The sequence below is a fragment of the Leucoraja erinacea genome, chromosome 22 (assembly GCF_028641065.1).
Source record: "Leucoraja erinacea ecotype New England chromosome 22, Leri_hhj_1, whole genome shotgun sequence".
Lineage (NCBI taxonomy): Eukaryota > Metazoa > Chordata > Chondrichthyes > Rajiformes > Rajidae > Leucoraja > Leucoraja erinaceus.
Window position 1 is genome coordinate 35,292,647 of NC_073398.1, and position 22,984 is coordinate 35,315,630.

The 22,984-nt window shown below is 47.5% G+C and overlaps 1 protein-coding gene across 3 annotated transcripts in view; it reads right to left on the reverse strand.

The window, feature by feature from the left end:
* upf2 (UPF2 regulator of nonsense mediated mRNA decay) overlaps positions 1–22,984 on the reverse strand; it is a 79,593-nt gene continuing 56,609 nt past the window's right edge. For 2 of the 3 annotated variants that reach the window (XM_055653451.1, XM_055653452.1), the window contains exons 22-24: positions 14,721–14,862; positions 10,941–11,061; positions 1–535 (exon numbers count right to left, since the gene is read on the reverse strand). In XM_055653451.1, the coding sequence (XP_055509426.1) occupies positions 511–535; positions 10,941–11,061; positions 14,721–14,862 (288 nt within the window). In that variant the 3' untranslated portion in view covers positions 1–510. Of the gene's footprint in view, positions 1,612–10,940; positions 11,062–14,720; positions 14,863–22,984 lie in introns of all 3 variants that reach the window. The other variant, XM_055653453.1, reaches the window with a different exon arrangement.

Below are 22,984 nucleotides of genomic sequence, written 5' to 3' on the forward strand. Positions count from 1 at the left end.
ATACCACGAAGAGCTTTTTATTGACGATTCAGAATAAAATCCCAATCGGACTAAAATTCCCACTGGGAACTTGCGGAATTTCACCGATAAAACTTTTCCTTTTTATTCTCGTCGTTCGAAAATATTTGGAGCACAGAGGCCGAGCAGAAACTCAATGGGGTCAACTTTTTTTTTTCGTTTAAACTGCGAGGAATGGTAACAGCCAAAGATTCGGCAACTGATGAATTTGACCCATGCAGCTTTAGTCAAGCCAAACATACACATACATGTACACTTTCCTGCTGCAAATAAAGTACTGTACAAACAGAAGAAAGAAACAATGGCGTGCGTTCAAACGGAAAACGACAGAATTCTTCGCTAAAAGTTTTTTAAAAAGTGACATTTTAGGAATGCACGTGTCCATACCTTCAACAACACATTTAAGCAAGTGGTTCGCTGACAACTGTGCTTGAACTAACAACCAAAATGGCAATTTTGCTGCAAAGATTCCAAAACTCAGTAAGCCTGCGATTACTTCATCCATCTTGCCAAAAGACTGGCAAAAGAGGGGAAAAAAAAAAAAAGGTATAAGTTTTACAAATACTTTGAAAAGTTTCAAAAACTGAATGCAAAAACAGAATTAGTTCTTTCCTTGCCCTTTAACACCAGTTTTATTTTTTGCTGCCAAGTGTTCGGGTTTGATAACAAACGTCAACGATAGACTTGACATTTTGTATTGTAAAGAAAACTTGGCCGGGATTTCAATTTATTTTCTTTTTTCGCATAAAAAACCCTTTGAAACTCAAACGTAATGGGGGGTGGGGGGGAAGGGGGAGGGGTGGGGAGGAGGGGTGGGTGTTGGGGGGGGGGGGGGGAGAGGGGGGGGGGTAGTGGACCGCAAATGGCTGATGTTGAGAGGTGCCCAGAAGTTGTGGAGGCGCAAGGTGGGGGGTTGGCTCATATTAACATTACCCAGTGATCTACAGGTAAACTCACACTTCCACCAGCCGTCTTAACCCCACCCAGAGGAAACTAAAGATCACTGCTGCTTATCCTTTTTGACTCCTTCCCTTCAGCACAAACAATACCTCTCCGCCCCTTCCTCTGCCACTGTCCATATTCGATGTATACTGAAACGTGTTAACATTCACACAAAAGGTAAAAGCTTCGGTGAACAAAGTCCATCCATCTTTGACTCGAGTAAATTAATCCCATTCTTAATTAAATGGCTTTTTTTTTTTTTTTGCTTTTGTTTTTTTTTTTACTGATTTACTATTTACTGACTGACGCAAAGACCACCTCAAAAAAAATGTCCACTCTCATTCTAAAAAAAAAAGGTGCCAAAGATGTGAGGATTTAAAACACTTGGGAAGTGTTTTTTGCAATTGATGGCGCGCTATCAATTGTGTTTTTTTTTTGTTTAGACTGCCAGCCACTCTGCACTGCTGACACAGTCTGCAATGAGTGCTTCCCCGAGGGGCCTGGCTCATACCAGGCATGTGATGATCGCTAGATAGCCTTGGTGAGGTGTGGGTCCACTGCTCTTGCTGGGAACGGCTCAGATACCCTTTGATATCAGAGACAAACGCGGGGGCAAGTCAAAGTGCCACCTGTCACTAGCATCAACGTCGCCTGTAAATGATAAAAAAGAGCAATAAAGTACTGATTTGACAAAGATCAAAGAAACCAAAAAATAAAAAAAATAAAAAAGATTTAAAAAAAAAAAAAAGGTATTTCTTGAAAACAATTCACAAAATATAGTCATGTAGGAAGAAAGAACTGCAGATGCTGGATAAAATCGAAGGTGGAGACAAAATGCTGGAGTAACTCAGCGGATGAGGCAGCATCTATGGAGCGAAGGAATGGGCGACGTTTCGGATCGAGACCCAAAGGGTCACCCATTCCTTCGCTCCATAGATACTGCCTCATCGGCTGAGTTTCTCCAAGGGACTCGACCCAAAACGTCGCCTATTCCTTCGCTCCATAGATGCTGCCTCACCTGCTGAGTTTCTCCAAGGGACTCGACCCAAAACGTCACCTATTCCTTCGTTCCATAGATGCTGCCTCACCTGCTGAGTTTCTCCAAGGGATTCGACCTGAAAAGTCACCTATTCCTTCGCTCCAAAGATGCTGCCTCACCCGCTGAATTACTCCAGCATTTTGTCCCTACCTACAAAATATTCATTGCCTTTTCCCTTCCGATTCATGCTCATAAATCATCGTAGCAGAATTAGGCCATTCGTCCCATCAAATCTACTCCTCCATTCAGCCATGGCTGATCTATCTCTCCCTCTCAACCCCATTCTCCTGCCTTCTCCCCACAACCCGATACCCATACTCATCAATTTCCCCATACTAATTTCCTCCTTCCCCTCCCCTGCGCTTCCTCGAGGGTTAAGTCTCCGATCGGCATGCCCCCGACAGCTCTCACCAACTTCTACAGATGCACCACAGAAAGCATTTTATCGGGAAGCATCACAGCCCGGTTTGGGAACAGCTCCGTCCAAGACCGCATGAAATTGCAGAGAATTGTAGACGCAGCCCAGACCATCACACAAACCAACCTCTCTTCCATTGAAACGTCTGAAGAAGGGTCTCGACCTGAAACGTCACCTATTCCTTCGCTCCATAGATGCTGCCTCACCCGCTGAGTTTCCCCAGCATTTTTTGTCTACTTTCGATTTCTCCAGCATCTGCAGTTTCTTCTTAAACACTCCCTTCCATTGACTGCATCCACACCTCATGCTGCCTCAGCAAGGCCACCAGAATATTTTACTAACAACTTCAATGGAGACCCTCTGACGATCTTTAACCAGACTTTATCTCACGCTAAACACTATTCCCTTTTCATGTATCATGTACACTGTGGACGGCTCGATTGTAATCATGTGTTGTCTTTCCGCTGACTGGTTAGCACGCAACAAAAGCTTTACACTGTACCTCGGTACACGTGACAATAAACTAAACTGAACTAAAGGAGACGTATCGGGTCGGGACCCTTCTTCAGAACCCATGTTCTCCTCTGACTGCACCGCTGAGTTACTCCAGAACTTTGTGTACTTTTTTGTGGACCAGCATCTGCAGTTCCTTGTTTCTATTTTTTCCTCGTTTAGTTAGTTTAGTTTAGAGATACAGCATGGAAACAGGCCCTTCGGCCCACCGTGTCCATGCCGACCATCGATCACCCATTCACACTAGTTCCGTGTTATCCCACTTTCTCATCCACTCCCTACACACTAGGGGGCAATTAGGGGCCTATTTATTTGATCAATAGACAGCCTGCACATGATCCATATCCCTCCATTCCCTGCATATCCATGTGCCAATCTAAACAAAACCTCTTTGATGCCACTATGGTATCTGTCTCCACCACCACCCCTGGCAGCGCGTTCCAGGCACCCACCACCCTCTTCGAGTAGAAAATTAACCTGCCCCACTCATCTCCTTTAAACTTTGCCCCTCGTACCTTAAAGCTGTGCCCTTTACTCTCTGATATTTATACCCAGGGAAAATGGTTGTGTCTTTTAAGAGTTGGATTTAGCTCTGAGGGCCAAAGGAATCAAGGGATATGGGGGAAAAAGCCAGAACTGGGTGCTGATTTTAGATGATCAGCCATGATCATATTGAGTGGCGGTGCTGGCTCGAAGGGCCGAAAGGCCTACTCCTGCACCTATTTTCTATGTTTCAATGTTTCCAACCTATGCACATTTTATATATTTCCATCAGGGTCTCTCTCTCATCAACCTCTGAGCTGCAGAGAAAACCATCCAATTGTTTATCTTTCCGGAGAGGTCCTTTTGGAATCTGGGCCTGAAATACAATGTGTGATGAAACCGTGTTCAAGAAGGAACTGCAGATGCTGGACAAATCGAAGGTAGACAAAAATGCTGGAGAAACTCAGCGGGTGAGGCAGCATCTACGGAGCGAAGGAAATAGGCAACGTTTCGGGTCGAAACCATTCACCAGTCTGAAGAAGGGTCTCGACCCGAAACGTTGCCTATTTCCTTCTCTCCGTAGATGCTGCCTGACCCGCTGAGTTTCTCCAGCATTTATGTCTACGTGTGATGAAACAATCTGTTATCAGGTAATTGAACCACCCTTCAAACAATTAGAGAGCGGTCCTGAGCTACCATCTACCGCATTGAAGACCCTCGGACTACCTTTAATCGGGCTTTACCTTGCACTAAACATTATTCCCTTTATCCTATATCTGTACACTGTGGATTGATCGATTGTAATCGTGTGTTGTCTTTCCGCTGACTGGTTAGCACGCAACAGAAGCTTTTCACTGTACCTCGGTACACGTGACAATAAACGACACTCATACTCACGGTACCTCTGTACATGTGACAACAAACTAAACGAAACCTATCAAAGTATTAAACACAGTAAATAGGTGCAGGTGTAGTCCATTCAGCCCTTCGATCCAGCACCGCCACTCAATATGATCATGGCTGATCATCCAAAATCAGTACCCCGTTCCTGCTTTCTCCCCATATCCCTTGATTCCGTTAACCCTAAGAGCTAAATCTAACTCTCCCTCAATTCAGAAGCTAGCTACATTATAGTTCATTTTTGACAGGTGTCAGTATTAACAAACATCTTGTTATTCTTTGTTTAAGAAGGAACTGCAGATGCCGGACAAATCGAAGGTAGATAAAAATGCTGTAGCAACTCAGCGGGTGAGGCAGCATCTATGGAGCGAAGGAAATAGGTGACGTGTAGGGTCGAGACCCTTGGTCGAAAGAAGAAACTCAGCGGGTGAGGCAGCATCTGTGGACCAAGGGTCTCGACCCAAAACGTCACCTATTCCTTCGCTCCACAGATGTTGCCTCACCCGCTGAGTTTCTCCAGCATTTCTATCTCCCTTCTTGTTATTCGTTAGTTAGCCCATTATGCCCTGCAAACCTTCAGCATCTGCTGTGCAATTGTCGGCAATGCATTTTAACAAAGAGGGTGTATTAATTTATTAAAAATAACTAAACTGGTTTGGGTACAAAGCTGTGTAAAAGCTGATTTATTGAAGATACACAAACCTCAGCTGACTCGTCAAGTTCAAAATATTTCACAAAGTAAGCGTGGACAAAGTGTGCAGAATCGTTAAACTATAACACAAGCAGGGGACTGGAAACAGGGGAACAATAGCAACAAGCAGCACAAATGTAAACACGATTTTATTTATAACTATCGAATCCTTCTCCGTGCTTCTCACTAGACTGTTAAAGATTTAAGAAAGAACTGCAGATGCTGGATAAAATTGAAGGTAGAGACAAAATGCTGGGGTAACTCAGCGGGTGCGGCAGCATCTATGGAGAGAAGGAATGGGTGACGTTTCGAGTCGAGACCCAAAACGTCACCCATTCCTTCGCTCCATAGATGCTGCCTCACCTGCTGACTTCCCCCAAGGGTCTCGACCTGAAACGTCACCCATTCCTCTGCTCCATAGATGCTGCCTCACCCGCTGAGTTCCCCCAGATTGTTAAAGGCTGTCACTTGAACCATTCTCATTCTCAAGCACAGATATATATGCCTTGCTATTTTGGCACCAATGACACAAAACCACAGTGCAAACACAAGTTTAGCACAACCAGAACCTAGCTTTTAAATCATACAGACTAGAGTCAGGAAAACCGTTCCCCATGTTGGGGGAGTCCAGAACCAGGGGGTCTCACAGTTTAAGAATAAGGGGTCAGCCATTTAGGACTGAGATGAGGAAAAACTTCTTCACCCAGAGTTGTAAATCTGTGGAATTCTCTGCCGCAAAAGGCAGTGGAGGCCAATTCACTGGATGTTTTCAAGAGAGTTAGATTTAGCTCTTAGGGCTAATGGAATCAAGGGATAGGGGGAGAGAAAGCAGGAACGGGGTACTGATTTTGGAGGATCAGCCATGATCATATTGAATGGCGGTGCTGGCTCGAAGGGACGAACGGCCTATTCCTGCACCTATTTTCCATGTTTCTAACTGCGTACACAGCTATCTATCTGATAGCCTCCAGAAACCTAGTGACAATAGACAATAGGTGCAGGAGTAGGCCATTCAGCCCTTCGATAATGTGGCCAGGCACACATTATGTTAGGTCCTGAAAATGAAGGGTCTCCAGGATGAACAATTCTGTTTCCCGACTGGCTTGCTGAGTATTTCCAGTTTCCTGTTACTAAAGCAATCTCAATGATTATATAAAGAACTGCAGATGCTGAAATCTGGAGTCTGATGCACAGTGTCGACCCGAGACGTCACCTCTCCATTCACTTCACACATTCTGCTTGACCCGCTGAGTTCCTCCAGCACAGTTACACTTCAGAGATACAGTGCGGAAACAGGCCCTTGGACCCACCGAGTCCATGCCGATCAGCAATCACCCCACACTATCCTACACACACACACACACACACAATTTATAATTTACTAAAGCCAATTAAACTACCAAGCTAAAGATGTGGACAAAATGCTGGAGTAACTCAGCGGAGAAGGAATGGGTGACATTTCGGGCCGACACCCTTCTTCAGGTTGAGAAAGGGTCTTGACCCGAAACGTCACCTATTCCTTTCCTGTTTCTGCCTGACCCGCTGAGTTACTCCAGCATTTTGTGTCTATATTCAGTGTAAACCAGCATCTTCCTACAAACCTGCACGTCTTTGGAGTGTGGGAGGAAGCCGGAGCACCCGGAGAAAACCCACGCGGTCACAGGGAAAACGTGCAAACTCCACACAGACAGCACCCGTAGTCGGGATGGAACCCGGGTTTCTGCCGCTGTGAGGCAGCAGCTCTACCCCTGTGCCACCCTTTGATCATTAGTTTAGTTTATTTTCAAGGGGCAGATTGGTAACAAGCCCTTTGCCCCACAGAGTCCACGCTGACTGCCCGCTCACACTAGTTCTACGTAGTTCTACTTGCTCCACCGGCTACACACTGCGGCCAATTTACAGGCGTCTATTAACCTCCAAACCCAACATGTCTCTGGTTGGGTACCCTCCTTCAGACCGAGACTGAAGATGATGTCCAGAGCCAAAACGTCGCCTGATGCTGCCTGACCCGCTGAGTTACTCCAGCACTCTGTGAAACGTCACCTATCCATGTTCTCCACAGATGCTGCCTGGCCCGCTGAGTTATGGTGCAGCAGCATCTATGGAGCGAAGGAAATAGGCAACGTTTCGGGCCGAAACCCTTCTGGAAATAGGTAACGTTTCGGGCCGAAACCCAGAAGGGTTTCGACCTGAAACGTTGCCTATTTCCTTAGCTCCATATATGCTGCTGCACCCGCTGAGTTACTCCAGCACTCTGTGAAACGTCACCTATCCATGTTCTCCACAGATGCTGCCTGACCCGCTGAGTTACTCCAGCACTCTGTGAAACGTCATCTATCCATGTTCTCCACAGATGCTGCCTGACCCGCTGAGTTACTCCGGCACTCTGTGAAACGTCACCTATCCATGTTCTCCACAGATGCTGCCTGACCCGCTGAGTTACTCCAGCACTCTGTGAAACGTCATCTATCCATGTTCTCCACAGATGCTGCCTGACCCGCTGAGTTACTCCAGCACTCTGTGAAACGTCACCTATCCATGTTCTCCACAGATGCTGCCTGACCCGCTGAGTTACTCCAGCACTTTGGGTCCATCTTCGGTTAAAACTAGCATCTGCAGTTCCTTCTTACACAGTTTGTGCCTTTTGTTTCCAGAGTCCAGAACCAGGGGCCACAGTTTAAGAATAAGGGGTAACAGAGACAAGGAAACACTTTCTCTCACAGAGAGTTGTGAGTCTGTGGAATTCTCTGCCTCATAGGGCGGTGGAGGCCGGTTCTCTGGATACTTTCAAGAGAGAGCTAGATAGGGCTCTTAAAGATAGCGGAGTCAGGGGATATGGGGAGAAGGCAGGAACGGGGTACTGATTGGGGATGATCAGCCATGATCACAGTGAATGGCGGTGCTGGCTCGAAGGCACCTATTGTCTATTATTTTGTAAACCAGCATCTGCAGTTCCTTGTTTAGTAAATCACCCACATTGATTTGGCCACGTTACTCCATTTCAGATGATCAAACAATGCAAAACAGTTTCCTACTTGGCATGTCTTCAATTTGCAATTGTCTCTGCATTTTAATAAGTAACAAAGAAAAGGTCATTATAATAAGAAAGGAGGTAACCTCGCACCACCCGGCGTGGCTTTAATGGCCGCGGGACAATCGCCATCGCCAGCCGGGGGCTTTGACTTTGACTCTGACATCGGGGGGGTTAGTGCAGTGGAGAGATAAGTTTATTAGGCCTTCCATCACAGCGATGTGATGGATGTTTATGTAAATTATGTTGTGTTTTGGGTCTATGTGTTTGTAATGTATGGCTGCAGAAACGGCATTTCGTTTGGACCTCAAGGGGTCCAAATGACAATTAAATGTATCTTGTATCTTGTAACCTCAACAGGGAGTCGGTTGTTAAATGTTTAAGAAGGAACTGCAGATGCTGGAAAATCGGAGGTAGACAAAATTGCTGGAGAAACTCAGCGGGTGAGGCAGCATCTATGGAGCGAAGGAAATAGGCAACGTTTCAGGCCGAAACCCTTTAAATCGCTCTTTTCAATGGGTCTTTTGTTTAGGGGAGATAAGACTCTTGCTATTTTGCCGAATAAGACTTTAAATGCTTCCCGCAAGCAGAGCTGGTTTACAAGAGGCAGTTTTACAAGGATAATTGGACAAATTCAGTCCTATGTTGAGCTGCTGCTGGTGCTAATGTACCAAAGATAACGTGGTTGATAAAAATGCTGGAGAAACTCAGCGGGGTGAGGCAGCATCTATGGAGCAAATGAATGGGTGACGTTTCGGGCCAAGACCCTTCGGTAGCGTGTGTAGGATAGTGTTAGTGTGCGGGGATCGTTGTAGATTCAATGGGCCGAAGGGCCTATTTTCACTCTGTACCTCCAAAGACACCAAGTGAGGCAGCGTCTATGGAGTGGAGGAATGGGTGATGTTTCTGGTCGAGACCCAGAAAGCATCTATGGACCGAAGGAATAGGCGACGTTTCGGGTCGAGACCCTTCCGGGTCTCGACCCGAAACGTCGCCTATTCCTTCGCTCCATAGATGCTGCCTCACCCGCTGAGCTCCTCCAGCATTTTTATCCACCTTCGATTTTTCCAGCATCTGCAGTTCCTTCTGAAAGATAAAGTGTTTGCCTAGAAGGAGGCGAGATGTTAGCAAGTCAATCTAGAGATAGCTTATGCACACACGTTATGCAGTCACCAGAGGTGCAGATAATCAGGGGTTACTTGTACCAAAGATAGATACAGAGTGCTGAACTAACTCAGCGGGCCAGGCAGTATCGGGTCAGCAAGGTGGCGCAGCGGTAGAGTCGCTGCCTCACAGCGCCAGAGACCCCGGGTTCGATCCCGGCTACAGGTGCTGTTTGTACGGAGTTTGCACGTTCCCCCCATGACCGCGTGGGTTTTCTCCGAATACTTCGGTTTGGAGGTTTTCTTGGTATAAATTTAAATTGTCCTTAGTGTGTGTGTGTGTGTGTGTGTGTGTGTGTGTGTGTGTGTGTGTGTGTGTGTGTGGCGCGCGCGTGTGTGTGTGTATGTGCGCGTGTATGTGTGTGCGCGCGTGTGTGAGTGTGTGTGTGTGTGTGCGCGTGTGTGTGTGCGTGTGTGTGTGTGTGTGTGTGTGTGTGTGTGTGTGCGTGTGTGTGCGCGTGTGTGTGTGTGTGTATGTGTGTGTGTGTGTGTGTGTGTGTGTGTGTGTGTGTGTGTGTGTGCGCGTGTGTGTGTGCGTGTGTGTGTGTGTGTGTGTGCGTGTGTGTGTGTGTGTGTGTGTGCGCGTGTGTGTATGTGTGTGTGCGCGTGTGTGTGTGTGTGTGTGTGTGTGCGTACGCGTGTGTGTGTGTGTGTGTATTTGTGTATGTGTGTGTGTGTGTGTGTGTGTGTGTGCGTGTGCGTGTGCGTGTGCGTGTGCGTGTGTGTGTGTGTGTGTGTGTGTGTGTGTGTGTGTAGGATCGTGTTAATGTGCGGGGATTGCTGTTCGACACTGACTCACTGCTCATATGCTATGTCGCTCTTCCAGGGAGATGCTAACTGCATTTTGTTGTCTCTGTACTGTACACTGCACAATGACAATCCAATTTGAATCTGAATCTGAATCTGAATCTCCAAAACTAAAACGAAAACAGCATCTCTGGAGTACAAAGGATGGGAGACGTTTCGGGTCGGGTTTGTTCAAGGCTCCTTATGCCTGTAGGAAGGATCTGCAGACGCTGATTGACACTGAAGATAGACATCAAAGTGCTGGAGTAACTCAGCAGGACTGGCAGCCTGTCTGGAGAAAATGGGTGGGTGACGTTTCAGGTTGGAACCTGTCATCAGAACCCTTATGATGCTCCTTTTATACTTCTTCAGGTGGCCTCTCTGAATGATTAAAATAAAAAGACCCTCCCTTAGACAAAGGAAGCTCTTTGTGTAAGGGTGAAAGTATGCAGAGAAACCTGCTCTGAAACCTGCGGCTGGTAATATAATCCAAACACAACTTGCCCCGAACAGCTTCAAAACATCCCAAGGGCAGACGCAAATATGCAACGTGGAGGGAGGAACTGCAGGTGCTGGTTTACACTGAAGGTAGACACAAAGTGCTGGAGTAACTCAGTGGGACAGGCAGCATCTCTGGAGAGAAGGAATGGGCGACATCTCCCATGGACAGCATCTTGTGTCTATCTATTCAGACCCAAACCGATGCTCAGCCAAAGGAAGGGAGAGCAAAAGGCAGGGTTAGAGAGAGAGAGAGAGAGAGAGAGGGTGGGTTTCACGAAGGGTCTTTTACAAGGCAAGAGGGTGGGGATGGGCAGGGGAGGATGGGAGAGTTAGGTTTGGGGAGGGTATGCGCAGTGCAGTGCCTGAGTGACTAAAGGCGTGACAGCCGTTCATGGAGTGAAAGGACAAGGAGGTGTCTGAGTTGCAGAGTTTCCGGAGGGCTGTAAAACCCTTACCTCCCCCCTGTCTTGAAGATAAGGTCGGCATTTGGCGCTCCTTTCGGGTGCTGGTACCGAGGTCGCCGCTCTCGATTGGTGTTGGCTGGAGCTGGTCGCTGGGCCAAGGACTGTAACATCTCTGTAACGAGAAGTGAATAGAATCAGGTTTAGGCTCACTATTGTCATGTGTACCGAGGTACAGTGGACAGCTTCACACTTTGCATGCCATCCAAACAGATCACATATACTTTATATATAAATTCATTTTTTAGTTTGAATGTTTAATCAATAATGTTTTATTTTCAATGTTCACATGTTTAATTATTAATGTTCAATGTTTTATGTGTCATTCCCACCTGTCGCTGTGTGTCATGTTGTCACTTGCGGGCGGAGCACCAAGGCAAATTCCTTGTATGTGAATGCTTGGCCAATAAACTTATTCATTCATTCATTTTTAGTTTTGTTTATTGTCACGTGTACCGAGGTACAGTGGAAAGCTGCCAGTCAGCGGGAAGACTATACATGATTACAATCGAGCCATCCACAGAATACAGATACAGGATAAAAGGAGTAACGCGAATAACGTTTAGTGCAAGATAACGTCCAGTAAAGTCCGATCAAAGGTAGTCCGACAGTCTCCAAAGAGGTACACAGTAGCTCAGGACCGCTCTCTAGTTGTGGTAGGATGGTTCAGTTGCCTGATAACAGCTGGGAAGAAACTGTCCCTGAATCTGGAGGTGTGCGTTTCACACTTCTGTACGAGCAGAATATAGTTCTCAGCATTGTAGCGCATCAGTTCCACAGACAAAGTCCAATGTCCGCAATGGGGTAGAGGTGAATCGGACAGCACCCTAGCTTATGGAAGGGCCGTTCAGAAGCCTGATAGCAGAGGGGAAGAAGCTGTTCCTGAGTCTGGTAGTGCGCGCTTTCAAGCTTCTGTACCTTCTGCCGGACGGGAGCGGGGAGAAGAAGGGTGGGACAAGCCTTTGATTATAGACACAAAATGCTGGAGTCACTCAGCGGGACAGGCAGCATCTCTGGAGAAAATGAAGAGGTGACGTTTCGGGTCGAGACCCTTCTTCAGACTGAGAGTCAAGAGGGAAACGAGAGAGAAAGGAGGCCCTCCCCCACCCTCGTCACTCTACTAGTTTCAATGTCACCCTGGTGAGTTTCATTATCTGTAACCCGTTTGCACCTAGCCCTCAGCTAACAAATGGCGTTTCCTTTATCATCCTTATTTTGTTGCATATCTTTCATTCATTTGTTCTATATCTCTCTACATCATTGTCTATATCTCTGGGGGGGAAAGGAATGGGTGACGCTTCAAGTCGAGACCTCTTCAGACAGAGTCAGGGGAAAGGGTTTACACCGAAGATAGGCACAAAAATGCTGGAGTAACTCAGCGGGTCAGGCAGCAACCTGAAGAAGGCTGTCGACCCAAAATGCCACCCATTCCTTCTCTCCAAAGATGCTGCCTGACCCGCTGAGTCTATCCAGTATTTTGTGTCTATCTTTAGGTTAATTGGCTTTTGTGAAGTGGAAATTGTCCCTAGTGTGTATGATAGTGCTAGGGTGCGGTGTGATAGCAGGTCGGCGTGGACTTGGTGGGCCGAAGGGCCTGTTTCAATGTTGTATCTCTAAAGTCTAAAGTAAAGATGCCGCCTCACCCAGTGAGTTCCATCCAACACTTTGTGGTTTGTTAAATTGTAATGAAAATTTGTCTCCCACTGTTGGATCAAACACAAGACGCTAGCTGTACCTCCCGCCCGGCTGGGATAGACTTGAAGTCTCTGCTTCTGAAGCTGGCTGGCGGCAGGAAACCACAGCACAGACAGGCAGGCAGGCAAACCGGCCTGACAATCACACAAGACGTGCCCAGCATCAATCACCAACTATCTCATAGCTACACCTCTGACAGAATTGTGGCTCAGATTTAGACCTTCAAAGGTAATTAGGACGGAAACATAATCCCTCTGTGTGTGCAGCATTATTGCTTTGCAGGTGTACCATCTCCCCATTGAAATCCTGTTGTCCCTTGGAGTCCAAGGCAGCAGAATGGTGGAACATGGTGCCATCTCACAGTTCCAGCAACCCAGGTTCAATCCTGACCTCCGCTGCTGTCTGTGTGAAGTCTGCACGTTGTCCTCAGGACTACCCGAGTATCCTCCAGTTTCCTCCCGCGTACAAAAGATGGACATGTTAATAGGCTGCTGTAAATTCACCATAGCATGTAGGTACAAGGAGCAGCAGATGTTGGTTTACATTAATAAAGTCAGTCATGGAGCACTGGAGTAACTCAGCGGGTCAGGCAGCATTTGTGGAGAACATGGATAGGTGACGTTTCACAGAGTGCTGGAGTAACTCAGCGGGTCAGGCAGCATCTGTGGAGAACATGGATAGGTGACGTTTCACAGAGTGCTGGAGTAACTCAGTGGGTACAGCAGCATCTGTGGAGAACATGGATAGGTGACGTTTCACAGAGTGCTGGAGTAACTCAGCGGGTGCAGCAGCATCTATGGAGCTAAGGAAATAGGCAACGTTTCGGGTCGAAACCCTTCCGGGTTTCGGCCCGAAACGTTGCCTATTTCCAGAAGGGTTTCGGCCCGAAACGTTGCCTATTTCCTTCGCTCCATAGATGCTGCTGCACCATAACTCAGCGGGTCAGGCAGCATCTGTGGAGAACATGGATGGGTGACGTTTCACAGAGTGCTGGAGTAACTCAGCGGGTCAGGCAGCATCTGTGGGGAACATGGATAGGTGACGTTTTGGGTCGGGACCATTCGTCAGACTGATTGCAATAGAGGGAAGAGAAGTGGACAAAGCCAGGCAAGTAATAGGTGGAACATAGACATGAAGGAATAGGTAACGTTTCAGGTCGGAACCGTTCTTCAGACGAAGACGAGCATTGTTGCTTGGCCGGCCGAGTTTAGACGCGGAGATACAGCGTGGAAACAGGCCCTGCAGCCCACTGACCAGTGACCACTCTGTCACTATCCTACAAACTCGGGACAATAAACCATCGATCATTCTTTCACACTAATTGTGGGGCGGCACGGTGGCGCAGCGGTAGAGTTGCTGCCTTACTGCTCCAGAGATCTGGGTTCGATCCTGACTACAGGTGCTGTCTGTACGGAGTTTGTACGTTCTCCCCGCGACCGTGTGGGTTTTCTCCGGGTGCTCCGGTTTCCTCCCACACTAGCCGTACAGGTTTGTAGGTTAATTGACCCTAGTGTGTAGGGTAGTGCTTGTGTTTGGTGATGGCTGGTCGGCGTGGACTCGGTGGGCCGAAGGGCCTGTTTCCACTCTATATCTCTACGTCTAAACTAAACAAAAAATGTACAATTTTGTCAAAGCCAATTAACCTACAAACCTCTATGTGTTTGGATTGTGGGAGGAAACCGGAGCACCCAGAGGAAGCCCACGCAGGTCACGGGGAGAACGTACAGACTCCGTATAGACAGCACCCGTAGTCGGCATCGAACCCGGGTCTCTTGCGCTGTGAGGTAGCAACTCTACCGCTGCGCCACGGAGCCGAGTAAACCATGCGGGAGTTACTCCAGCCGGTTGCGTTTCTCCTTGCCGACTCTAACCCTGCATCGACCGTGACTCACCCTGGTCATCCTCTTGATCCCCATCACCCGAGTGCCCTCCAGTTGCCCAGGTTTCCTCCCACATCCCAAAGATGGACAGGTTTTTAGTGTTGTAGAGGTGCGGCACGGAAACAGGCCCTTCGGCCCAGCGAGCCCGTGCCGGCCAGCCGGCCGTCCATCCCCACACACTGGTTGCCCCGTGACTTACCCTGGTAATCCTCCTGCTCCTGCCGCTCGTTAATGTCAAGGGTGAGTTTCTTCATACGCATCCTCTCCTCCTGCTCCGCCTGCTGCTGATTCCAGTGGTTGGCAGCAAGTTGCGAATTCATCGGCACGTTCAGTATCTTAAACTGCACGGAAACGAATGCAAGTGGTCAGAGGTTGCAGCGCCGGTCAAACAGATAGTCAAGGTTTTTTTTCCCCCATCCCTTACATAAACAAATTAACATGTCCTCGAAGAGTGAAATACACCTGAGAGCCTACATACTAGACTCAGGCAATGGAGATCCAGAGGATATAGGTTTAAGTTGGTGGTGGTGGTGGGGGGGAAAAGATATAATCGGAACTAGAGGGGTAACTTTTTCCACACAAAGACTGGGGGGTGCATGGAACGAACTGCCGGAGGACGTAGTTGACTATCACAATGTTTATGAAATATTTAAGGTACACAAAAATGCTGGAGAAACTCTTCCAGCATCTGCAGTTCCTTCTTGAACACTTTATGAAATATTTAGACAGGTACATGGTAAGGACAGGTCTAGAGGGACACGGGCCAAAGGCAGGCAGGTGGGACTAGTGTAGACGGGACGCACAAAAAAATAGACAATAGGTGCAGGAGGAGGCCATTCGGCCCTTCGAGCCAGCACCACCATTCAATGAAATCATGGCTGATCATCCCCAATCAGTACCCCGTTCCTGCCTTCTCCCCATATCCCGACTGCTATTTTTAAGAGCCCTATCCAGCTCTCTCTTGAAATAACAATAACTAATTTTCAAGGGAGGAGAAGGATAGAATTTTGGATTTGCAATAAAGCAAAAGCAATCAGTCCCTCTCTCCACCCTGGTTCACCAAGGTTACTTTCATCCACATTCCTCAGATAACTGCATAGTATACGAGTGGTGAGATTAAGGATTAACAGGTTAGTTATTAACGTTTGACATATTCAATCTACAGAGAGACCTGTTTTCTCATCATCCTCTTTGCTTTTGGTAGATTTTAATAGAGAGAGGGAAAAACGAATATCCTGCAACTTGGATTTTGTGTTTTCCGTTCCACATCTGTAGATTTCTGCCCTTTCTGCTTTCATTATCGGACAGGGATGGCTGTAGATAAGGTTGCGCTGAACACCACAGCTCAGCCCGCCTAAACATAGAAATTAGGTGCAGGAGTAGGCCATTCGGCCCTTCGAGCCTGCACCGCCATTCAATATGATCATGGCTGATCATCCAACTCAGTATCCCGTACCTGCCTTCTCTCCATACCCTCTGATCCCCTTAACCACAAGGGCCACATCTAACTCCCTCTTAAATATAGCCAATGAACTGGCCTTGAATACCCTCTGTGGCAGAGAGTTCCAGACATTCACCACTCTCTGTGTGAAAAAAGTTCTTCTCATCTCAGTTTTAAAGGATTTCCCCCTTGTCCTGGACTTCCCCAACATCGGGAACAATCTTCCTGCATCTAGCCTGTCCAACCCCTTAAGAAACCTACCTTATCTCCCGGTTGCTCAGCACTTTAACTCCCCCTCCCATTCCCACACTGACCTTTCTGTCCTGGGCCTCCTCCACTGTCAGAGTGAGGCCCACTGCAAACTGGAGGAACAGCACCTCATATTTCGCTTGGGCAGCTTACACCCCAGCGGTATTAACGTTGACTTCTCTAACTTCAAATAGAACCCTGCTTTCCCTCACTCCCCATCCCCAGTTCTCCCACCAGTCTTAAGGGCCTGTCCCACTTAGCCATTTTTTTCGGCAACTGCCGGCATCATTAACTGACGTATCAGGTCACCGACTACATTCCATCTCTGTCCCGCCCACTCCCCTGACATCAGTCTGAAGAAGGGTCTCGACCCATTCCCTCTCTCCAGAGATGCTGCCTGTCCCGCTGAGTTACTCCAACAGCATGTGTCTACCTGTGGCCTGAGATGAGGCTATTTCTGGTTATTCCTGTACACAGAGTGCTGGCAGACTGTTCCAGCAAAGCGGCAATTTCCAAGGGTCAATTTGGTACATACACATACACACACAGGTACACACACACGCGAGCAGAATTAGGGAATTTAGACCATTGAGTTTTTCCCTCACACACAAACTCTCTCACTTTCACAAATACACTATCTCTCATGCCCTCTCTCTCTCTCTCTCGCTCTCCTCCACATTCCTCCTCTCTTACACTCACCTCTTCTCACTCTCTCCCTCATACACTCACACACACTCACCTTCTCTCATACACACTCTCTCTCAATCTCATACGCACACAATCTCAATCACACTCACTCTTTCCCTCTCGCACACTCTCTGTGTACACACACACACACACCCGCATACACACACACCTCTCGTCTTGGCTCCTGAAACGGTCCCCTGATGCTTCCCTGTAGTTTAGAATATTTAGGTCACCACTTCAAAGTACCAAGGAAAAATTGCACAGAAGAGACTATCTTTTAGATGAGATCTTAAACCAAGATTCGCAGGCCCACTGGTAGCGTATATGATCCGTGACACGATGTGAAGAGAGGCAGTGAGTATTTTTCCATAGCTAATTGATTTTTTGATCATTCATTCATGTTGAAACCTTTCCATGCCCACATTGATGGCCACATTTGCTGACATAACCAGTGGTATTTTAAATGGTAACACACTGCCTGTTTGAGCCAAAATAATAAGTTGCTATAAAAATGCCAATACTTCCTTCAAAAGCATGTACATTGTGGAAAAGAATCAGTGAACCATTCCAACAAGGTAAACTCAGCTTATGGTGTGAGGGGAAAGATCAGTCTGAAGAAGGGTCCCAACCCAAATCGTCACCTCTCCACGTTCTCCACAGATACTGCCTGACCCACTGAGTTACTCCAGCACTCTGTGAAACGTCACCTATCAATGTTCTCCACAGATGCTGCCTGACCCGCTGCATTACTCCAGCACTCTGTGAAACGTCACCTATCCATGTTCTCCACAGATGCTGCCTGACTCGCTGAGTTACTCCAGCACTCTGTGAAACGTCACCTATCCATGTTCTCCACAGATGCTGCCTGACCCGCTGAGTTACTCCAGCACTCTGTGAAACGTCACCTATTCATGTTCTCCACAGATGCTGCCTGACTCGCTGAGTTACTCCAGCACTCTGCGAAACGTCACCTATCCATGTTCTCCACAGATGCTGCCTGACCCGCTGAGTTACTCCAGCACTCTGTGAAACGTCACCTATCCATGTTCTCCACAGATGCTGCTTGGCCCGCTGAGTTACTCCATCACTTTGGGTGCTACACGCAGCTTAAGCAGTGTTGCATTTTTATCAGTTTCTCTCTGGTCTGGTTCACACTTAACTGTAAGGCTTACTGCCAAAAACTAAAAACAGTGAGTAATTGGTTGTTATTCGCTTGTCGAAAAGATATTACCCAAGCAGTGAGACTGATGTCTCACTTTTCATTCTTGGCTATATGTTTGTATTTATGTCTGTACTTAATCTATGAACCAATGTTGTATAACGTTAGTACCTCCACCAATGCAAAGCACTTTTGTCAACGAGAGTTGTTTTTTAAATGTGCTATAGAAATAAAATTGACTTGACTTGACTGTCTGCGGGGGGTGGAGGCAGTTCCCTGCATATCCATGTGCTTATCCGAAAGTCTCTTAAACGCCACGACAGTGAACATCAAAAAAACGAAGGAGCTGATCATGGACTTTGGGAGGGCACATCATCCGAGGACGTACACTCCATTGAGGATAAATGGGGATCCTGTGGATAGGGTGAACTGTTTTAAATATCTGGGAGTCCACATCTCTGAGGATATGACATGGGCTTCACACGCCTCAGCACTCGTGAGTAAGGCAAGGCAGCGCCTTTACCACCTCAGGCAATTGAGGAAATTCAGAGTGTCTCCGAGGATCCTCCAGTGCTTCTACGCAGCGGCGGTGGAAAGCATCTTGTCCGGGAACATTACCATCTGGTTTGGGAATTGCTCTGCCAAGGACAAGAAGGCTCTGCAGAGAGTAGTGCGTTCGGCCGAACGCACTATGGGAACTTCACTCACCCCCCTGCAGGAACTATACAACAGGAGGTGCAACTCCAGAGCAAACAAAATCATGAGAGACCCCTTCCACCCCTGCAACGGACTGTTCCAGCTGCTACGGTCAGGCAAACGCCTCCGTTGCCATGCGGTGAGAACGGAGAGGTTGAGAAGGAGTTTCTTCCCAGAAGCAATTCGGACTGTAAACACCTATCTCACCAGGGACTAACTCTACAGAACGTTTTTCCTTCCATTATTTATTATGTAAAAGAATATGTGTGTTATGATTGTGTTTATAATTTGTTTGGTTGTTTTGTTGTTTGTCTTTTGCACAAAAGTCCGCGAGCATTGCCACTTTCATTTCACTGCACATCTCGTATGTGTATGTGACAAATAAACTTGTCAAGATGGGAGGGAATACATCGAAGTCCCTCACCCTGAGCACAGGATCGCCCCAGGGTTGCGTCCTCAGCCCCCTATTGTACTCCCTGTACACACATGACTGTGTGGCTAGGTTCAGCTCCAATTCAATAATTAAGTTTGCTGATGACACTGTGGTGGTGGGCCTGATCTCAGACAACGATGAGAGGGCCTACCGGGAGGAGGTGGCTGATCTAGCACTCTGGTGCCAGGAGAACTGCCTCCTCTTGAACATCAAAAAAACGAAGGAGCTGATCATGGACTTTAGGAGGGCACATCATCCGAGGACGTACACTCCATTGAGTATAAATGGGGATCCTGTGGATAGGGTGAACTGTTTTAAATATCTGGGAGTCCACATCTCTGAGGATATGACATGGTCATCACACGCCTCAGCACTGGTGAGTAAGGCAAGGCAGCGCCTTTACCACCTCAGGCAATTGAGGAAATTCAGAGTGTCTCCGAGGATCCTCCAGTGCTTCTACGCAGCGGCGGTGGAAAGCATCTTGTCCGGGAACATTACCATCTGGTTCGGGAATTGCTCTGCCAAGGACAAGAAGGCTCTGCAGAGAGTAGTGCGTTCGGCCGAACGCACTATGGGAACTTCACTCACCCCCCTGCAGGAACTATACAACAGGAGGTGCAACTCCAGAGCAAACAAAATCATGAGAGACCTCTTCCACCCCTGCAACGGACTGTTCCAGCCGCTACGGTCAGGCAAACGCCTCCGTTGCCACGCAGTGAGAACGGAGAGGTTGAGAAGGAGTTTCTTCCCAGAGGCAATTCGGACTGTAAACGCCTTTCTCACCAGGGACTAACTGTACAGAACGTTTTTCCTTCTATTATTTATTATGTAAAATAATATGTGTGTTATGATTGTGTTTATAATTTGTTTGGTTGTTTTGTTGTTCCGCGAGCATTGCCACTTTCATTTCACTGCACATCTCGTATGTGTATGTGACAAATAAACTTGACTTGACTTGACTTGAACTTGACTTCACTTGACTTAAGAGACTTTTGGATGAGCATATGGATATGCAGGGAATGGAGTTGCTGCTGACTAGTACCACAGACCCGGGTTTGATCCCGACTAAAGATGCTGTCGGTACAAAGTTTGCACCTTCTCCCTGTGGGTTTTCCCGGGGGTACTCCACATTCCAAAGACCTTGTTGGTTAATCGGCTTAGGTAAAAATTGTATGTTTTCCATAGTGTCTCTCCATAACCCTCTCTCGACTTGACTTGGCCCGACTTGCAGGATAGTGTTAGTGTGCGGGGATCGCTGGTCGGCGTAGACTCAGACCCGAAGGGCCTATTGTCACTCTGTATCTCTAAAAACGCCGACCAAACTAAAGTAGAGGGAGATTGGTGTATTTAAATGCAGAAGAGATTCACAGGGTTAAAATATAGGAGGATTTTCAGAAGTTACCATAACCCTCTGGCAGACAAAAATGCTGGAGAAACTCAGCGGGTGAGGCAGCATCTATGGAGCGAAGGAATGAATAGGTGACGTTTCAGGTCGAGACCCTTCCGGGTCTCGACCCGAAACATCGCCTATTCCTTCGCTCCATAGATGCTTTCCGTGTCTCGATCCGAAACGTCGCCTATTCCTTCGCTCCATAGATGCTGCCTCACCCGCTGAGTTCCTCCAGCATTTCTATCTACCTTCCAGCATCCGCAGTTCCTTCTGAAACATAACCCTCTGGCATGTCAGAGGTTGAATATCTTGCATTTGGTTCGGACAAGTTGCCCTGACGATCACATCTCGTTAGCTTCATACTCACTGGTGCATTATCAAGTGAAACGGCTTGGCAAAGCAACAGACACTTCAGCCGTAAATATACTTCAGATTAATCTAATCTGACTGATTAACCGAAAGGCAAAGTACTTGGAGCAAAGAGCATTTACTGAAAAGATGAAAGGAATGCTACCTCCCAGAGAAAATTGAGCAGCAGAGTTACAGCACCAGAGACCCGGGCTCAATCCTGACTACGGGTGCTGTCTGTACGGAGTTTGCACGTTCTCCCTGTGACTTGCGTGGGCTTTCTCCAAGATCTTTGGTTTCCTCCCACACTTCAAAGATGGGCAGGTTTGTAGATTAATTGGGTTGTATAATTGTAAAAATGTCTCTAGTGTGTGTAGGATGGTGTTAGTGTGCGGGGATCGCTGGTCGGTACGGACCCGGTGGGCCGAAGGGCCTGTTTCTGTGCTGTATCTCTGGGATAGACTAAATTGCAACGAAGAGGAGTATAAATGGTGCAAGGAAAAACAGGAAATGATCCAGCAAAATGTCCTCTCTGGCTGGCTAGAGAATGCCACTATATTGAATGGCAAACATGACCCGAGATCCACAATCATCCTCATGACTTTGCAAAGATACGACTGTTTATCACTCGACTGCTTATCACTCGAGGCAAGGTGCAGTTGTATAAATTCCTTTAAAGAGTGAACAAATGCTTATCACGTAGGCCCAGTATTGGCAGATTAAAAGAGGAATAAAACTGCAGCAGGTATGTTAAAATTTAACAAAGCCGTTAAAGATGAGGAGATAAGCTGCAGAGACATAATGCAAGACGGCCGTGCTAAGATGGGGACTCTGTCATCACAGCATTTTACAACAGGAATGTGTTACATTTTCGATTGGTTTAGTCATACCTCAAATATGTTGCCAGGAAATCAGCGCTGGATAAAAGGAATATGTCGAGTCATAGAAACATAGAAAATAGGTGCAGGAGGAGGCCATTCGAGCCAGCACCACCATTCATTGTGATCATGGCTGATCGTCCCCAATCCATAACCCGTGCCTGCCTTCTCCCCATATCCCTCGACTCCACTAGCCCCTGGAGTATCTAACTCTCTTAAATCCATCCAGTGACTTGGCCTCCACTGCCCTCTGTGGCAGGGAATTCCATAAATCCACAACTCATTGGGTGAAAAAGTATTTTCTCACCTCAGTCTTAACTGGCCTCCCCTTTATTCTAAGACTGTGTGTCCCCTGGTTCTGGACTCGCCCAACATTGGGAACATTTTTCCTGCATCTAGCTTGTCCAGTCCTTTTCGAGACCCTTCTTCAGACTGAGAGTCAGGGGAAAGGGAAACGAGAGATATAGACGGTGATGTAGAGAGATATAAAATGCATGAAAGAAATACAAAATAGTAACGATGATAAAGGAAACAGGCCATCGTTAGCTGTGTTAGAAGGGTCTCGACCCGAAACGTCACCTATTGCTTCTCTCTAGATTCTGCCCGACCTGCTGAGTTACACCAGCATCTTGTGTCTATCTTCAGGATAAACTAGTATCTGCAGTTCCTTCTTCATAACTATAATCATATTTTATTAGCCAAGTATGTTTTGCAACCTACGAGGAATTTGATTTGCCCTCCTGTGATACAATTAAAAAGCACAGAACACACAAAATACATTTGACATAAACATCCACCACAGTGACTCCTCCACATTCCTCACTGCGATGGAAGGTGAAAAACAGTTCAATCTCTTCCCCTCTTTGTCCTCCCGTGGCCGAGCCTTCCGTTGACGGGACGATCTTGGCTCCTGTAGCCGGTGGTCGTGTCCTCCGCGTCGGGGCGATCAAGTTCCCGTGTCGGGGGGATCTCAGCTCCCCCGCGCTGGTCGATCGGACACCAGGTCGGGGCTGGTCGAATCGCCTGCGGCTCGGAGCTTCCCCACATCAGTCTCTACCTGAGGCTGCCAACTCCTCGATGGTGAAATCCGTAGGGCGTGGTTGGAGCGTCGATCCCAGGCAAGGGATCGCAGGCTCTGATGGCAAGTCCATGCCCCGCGGTGGGGCTCAAAGTCAGTCTGGC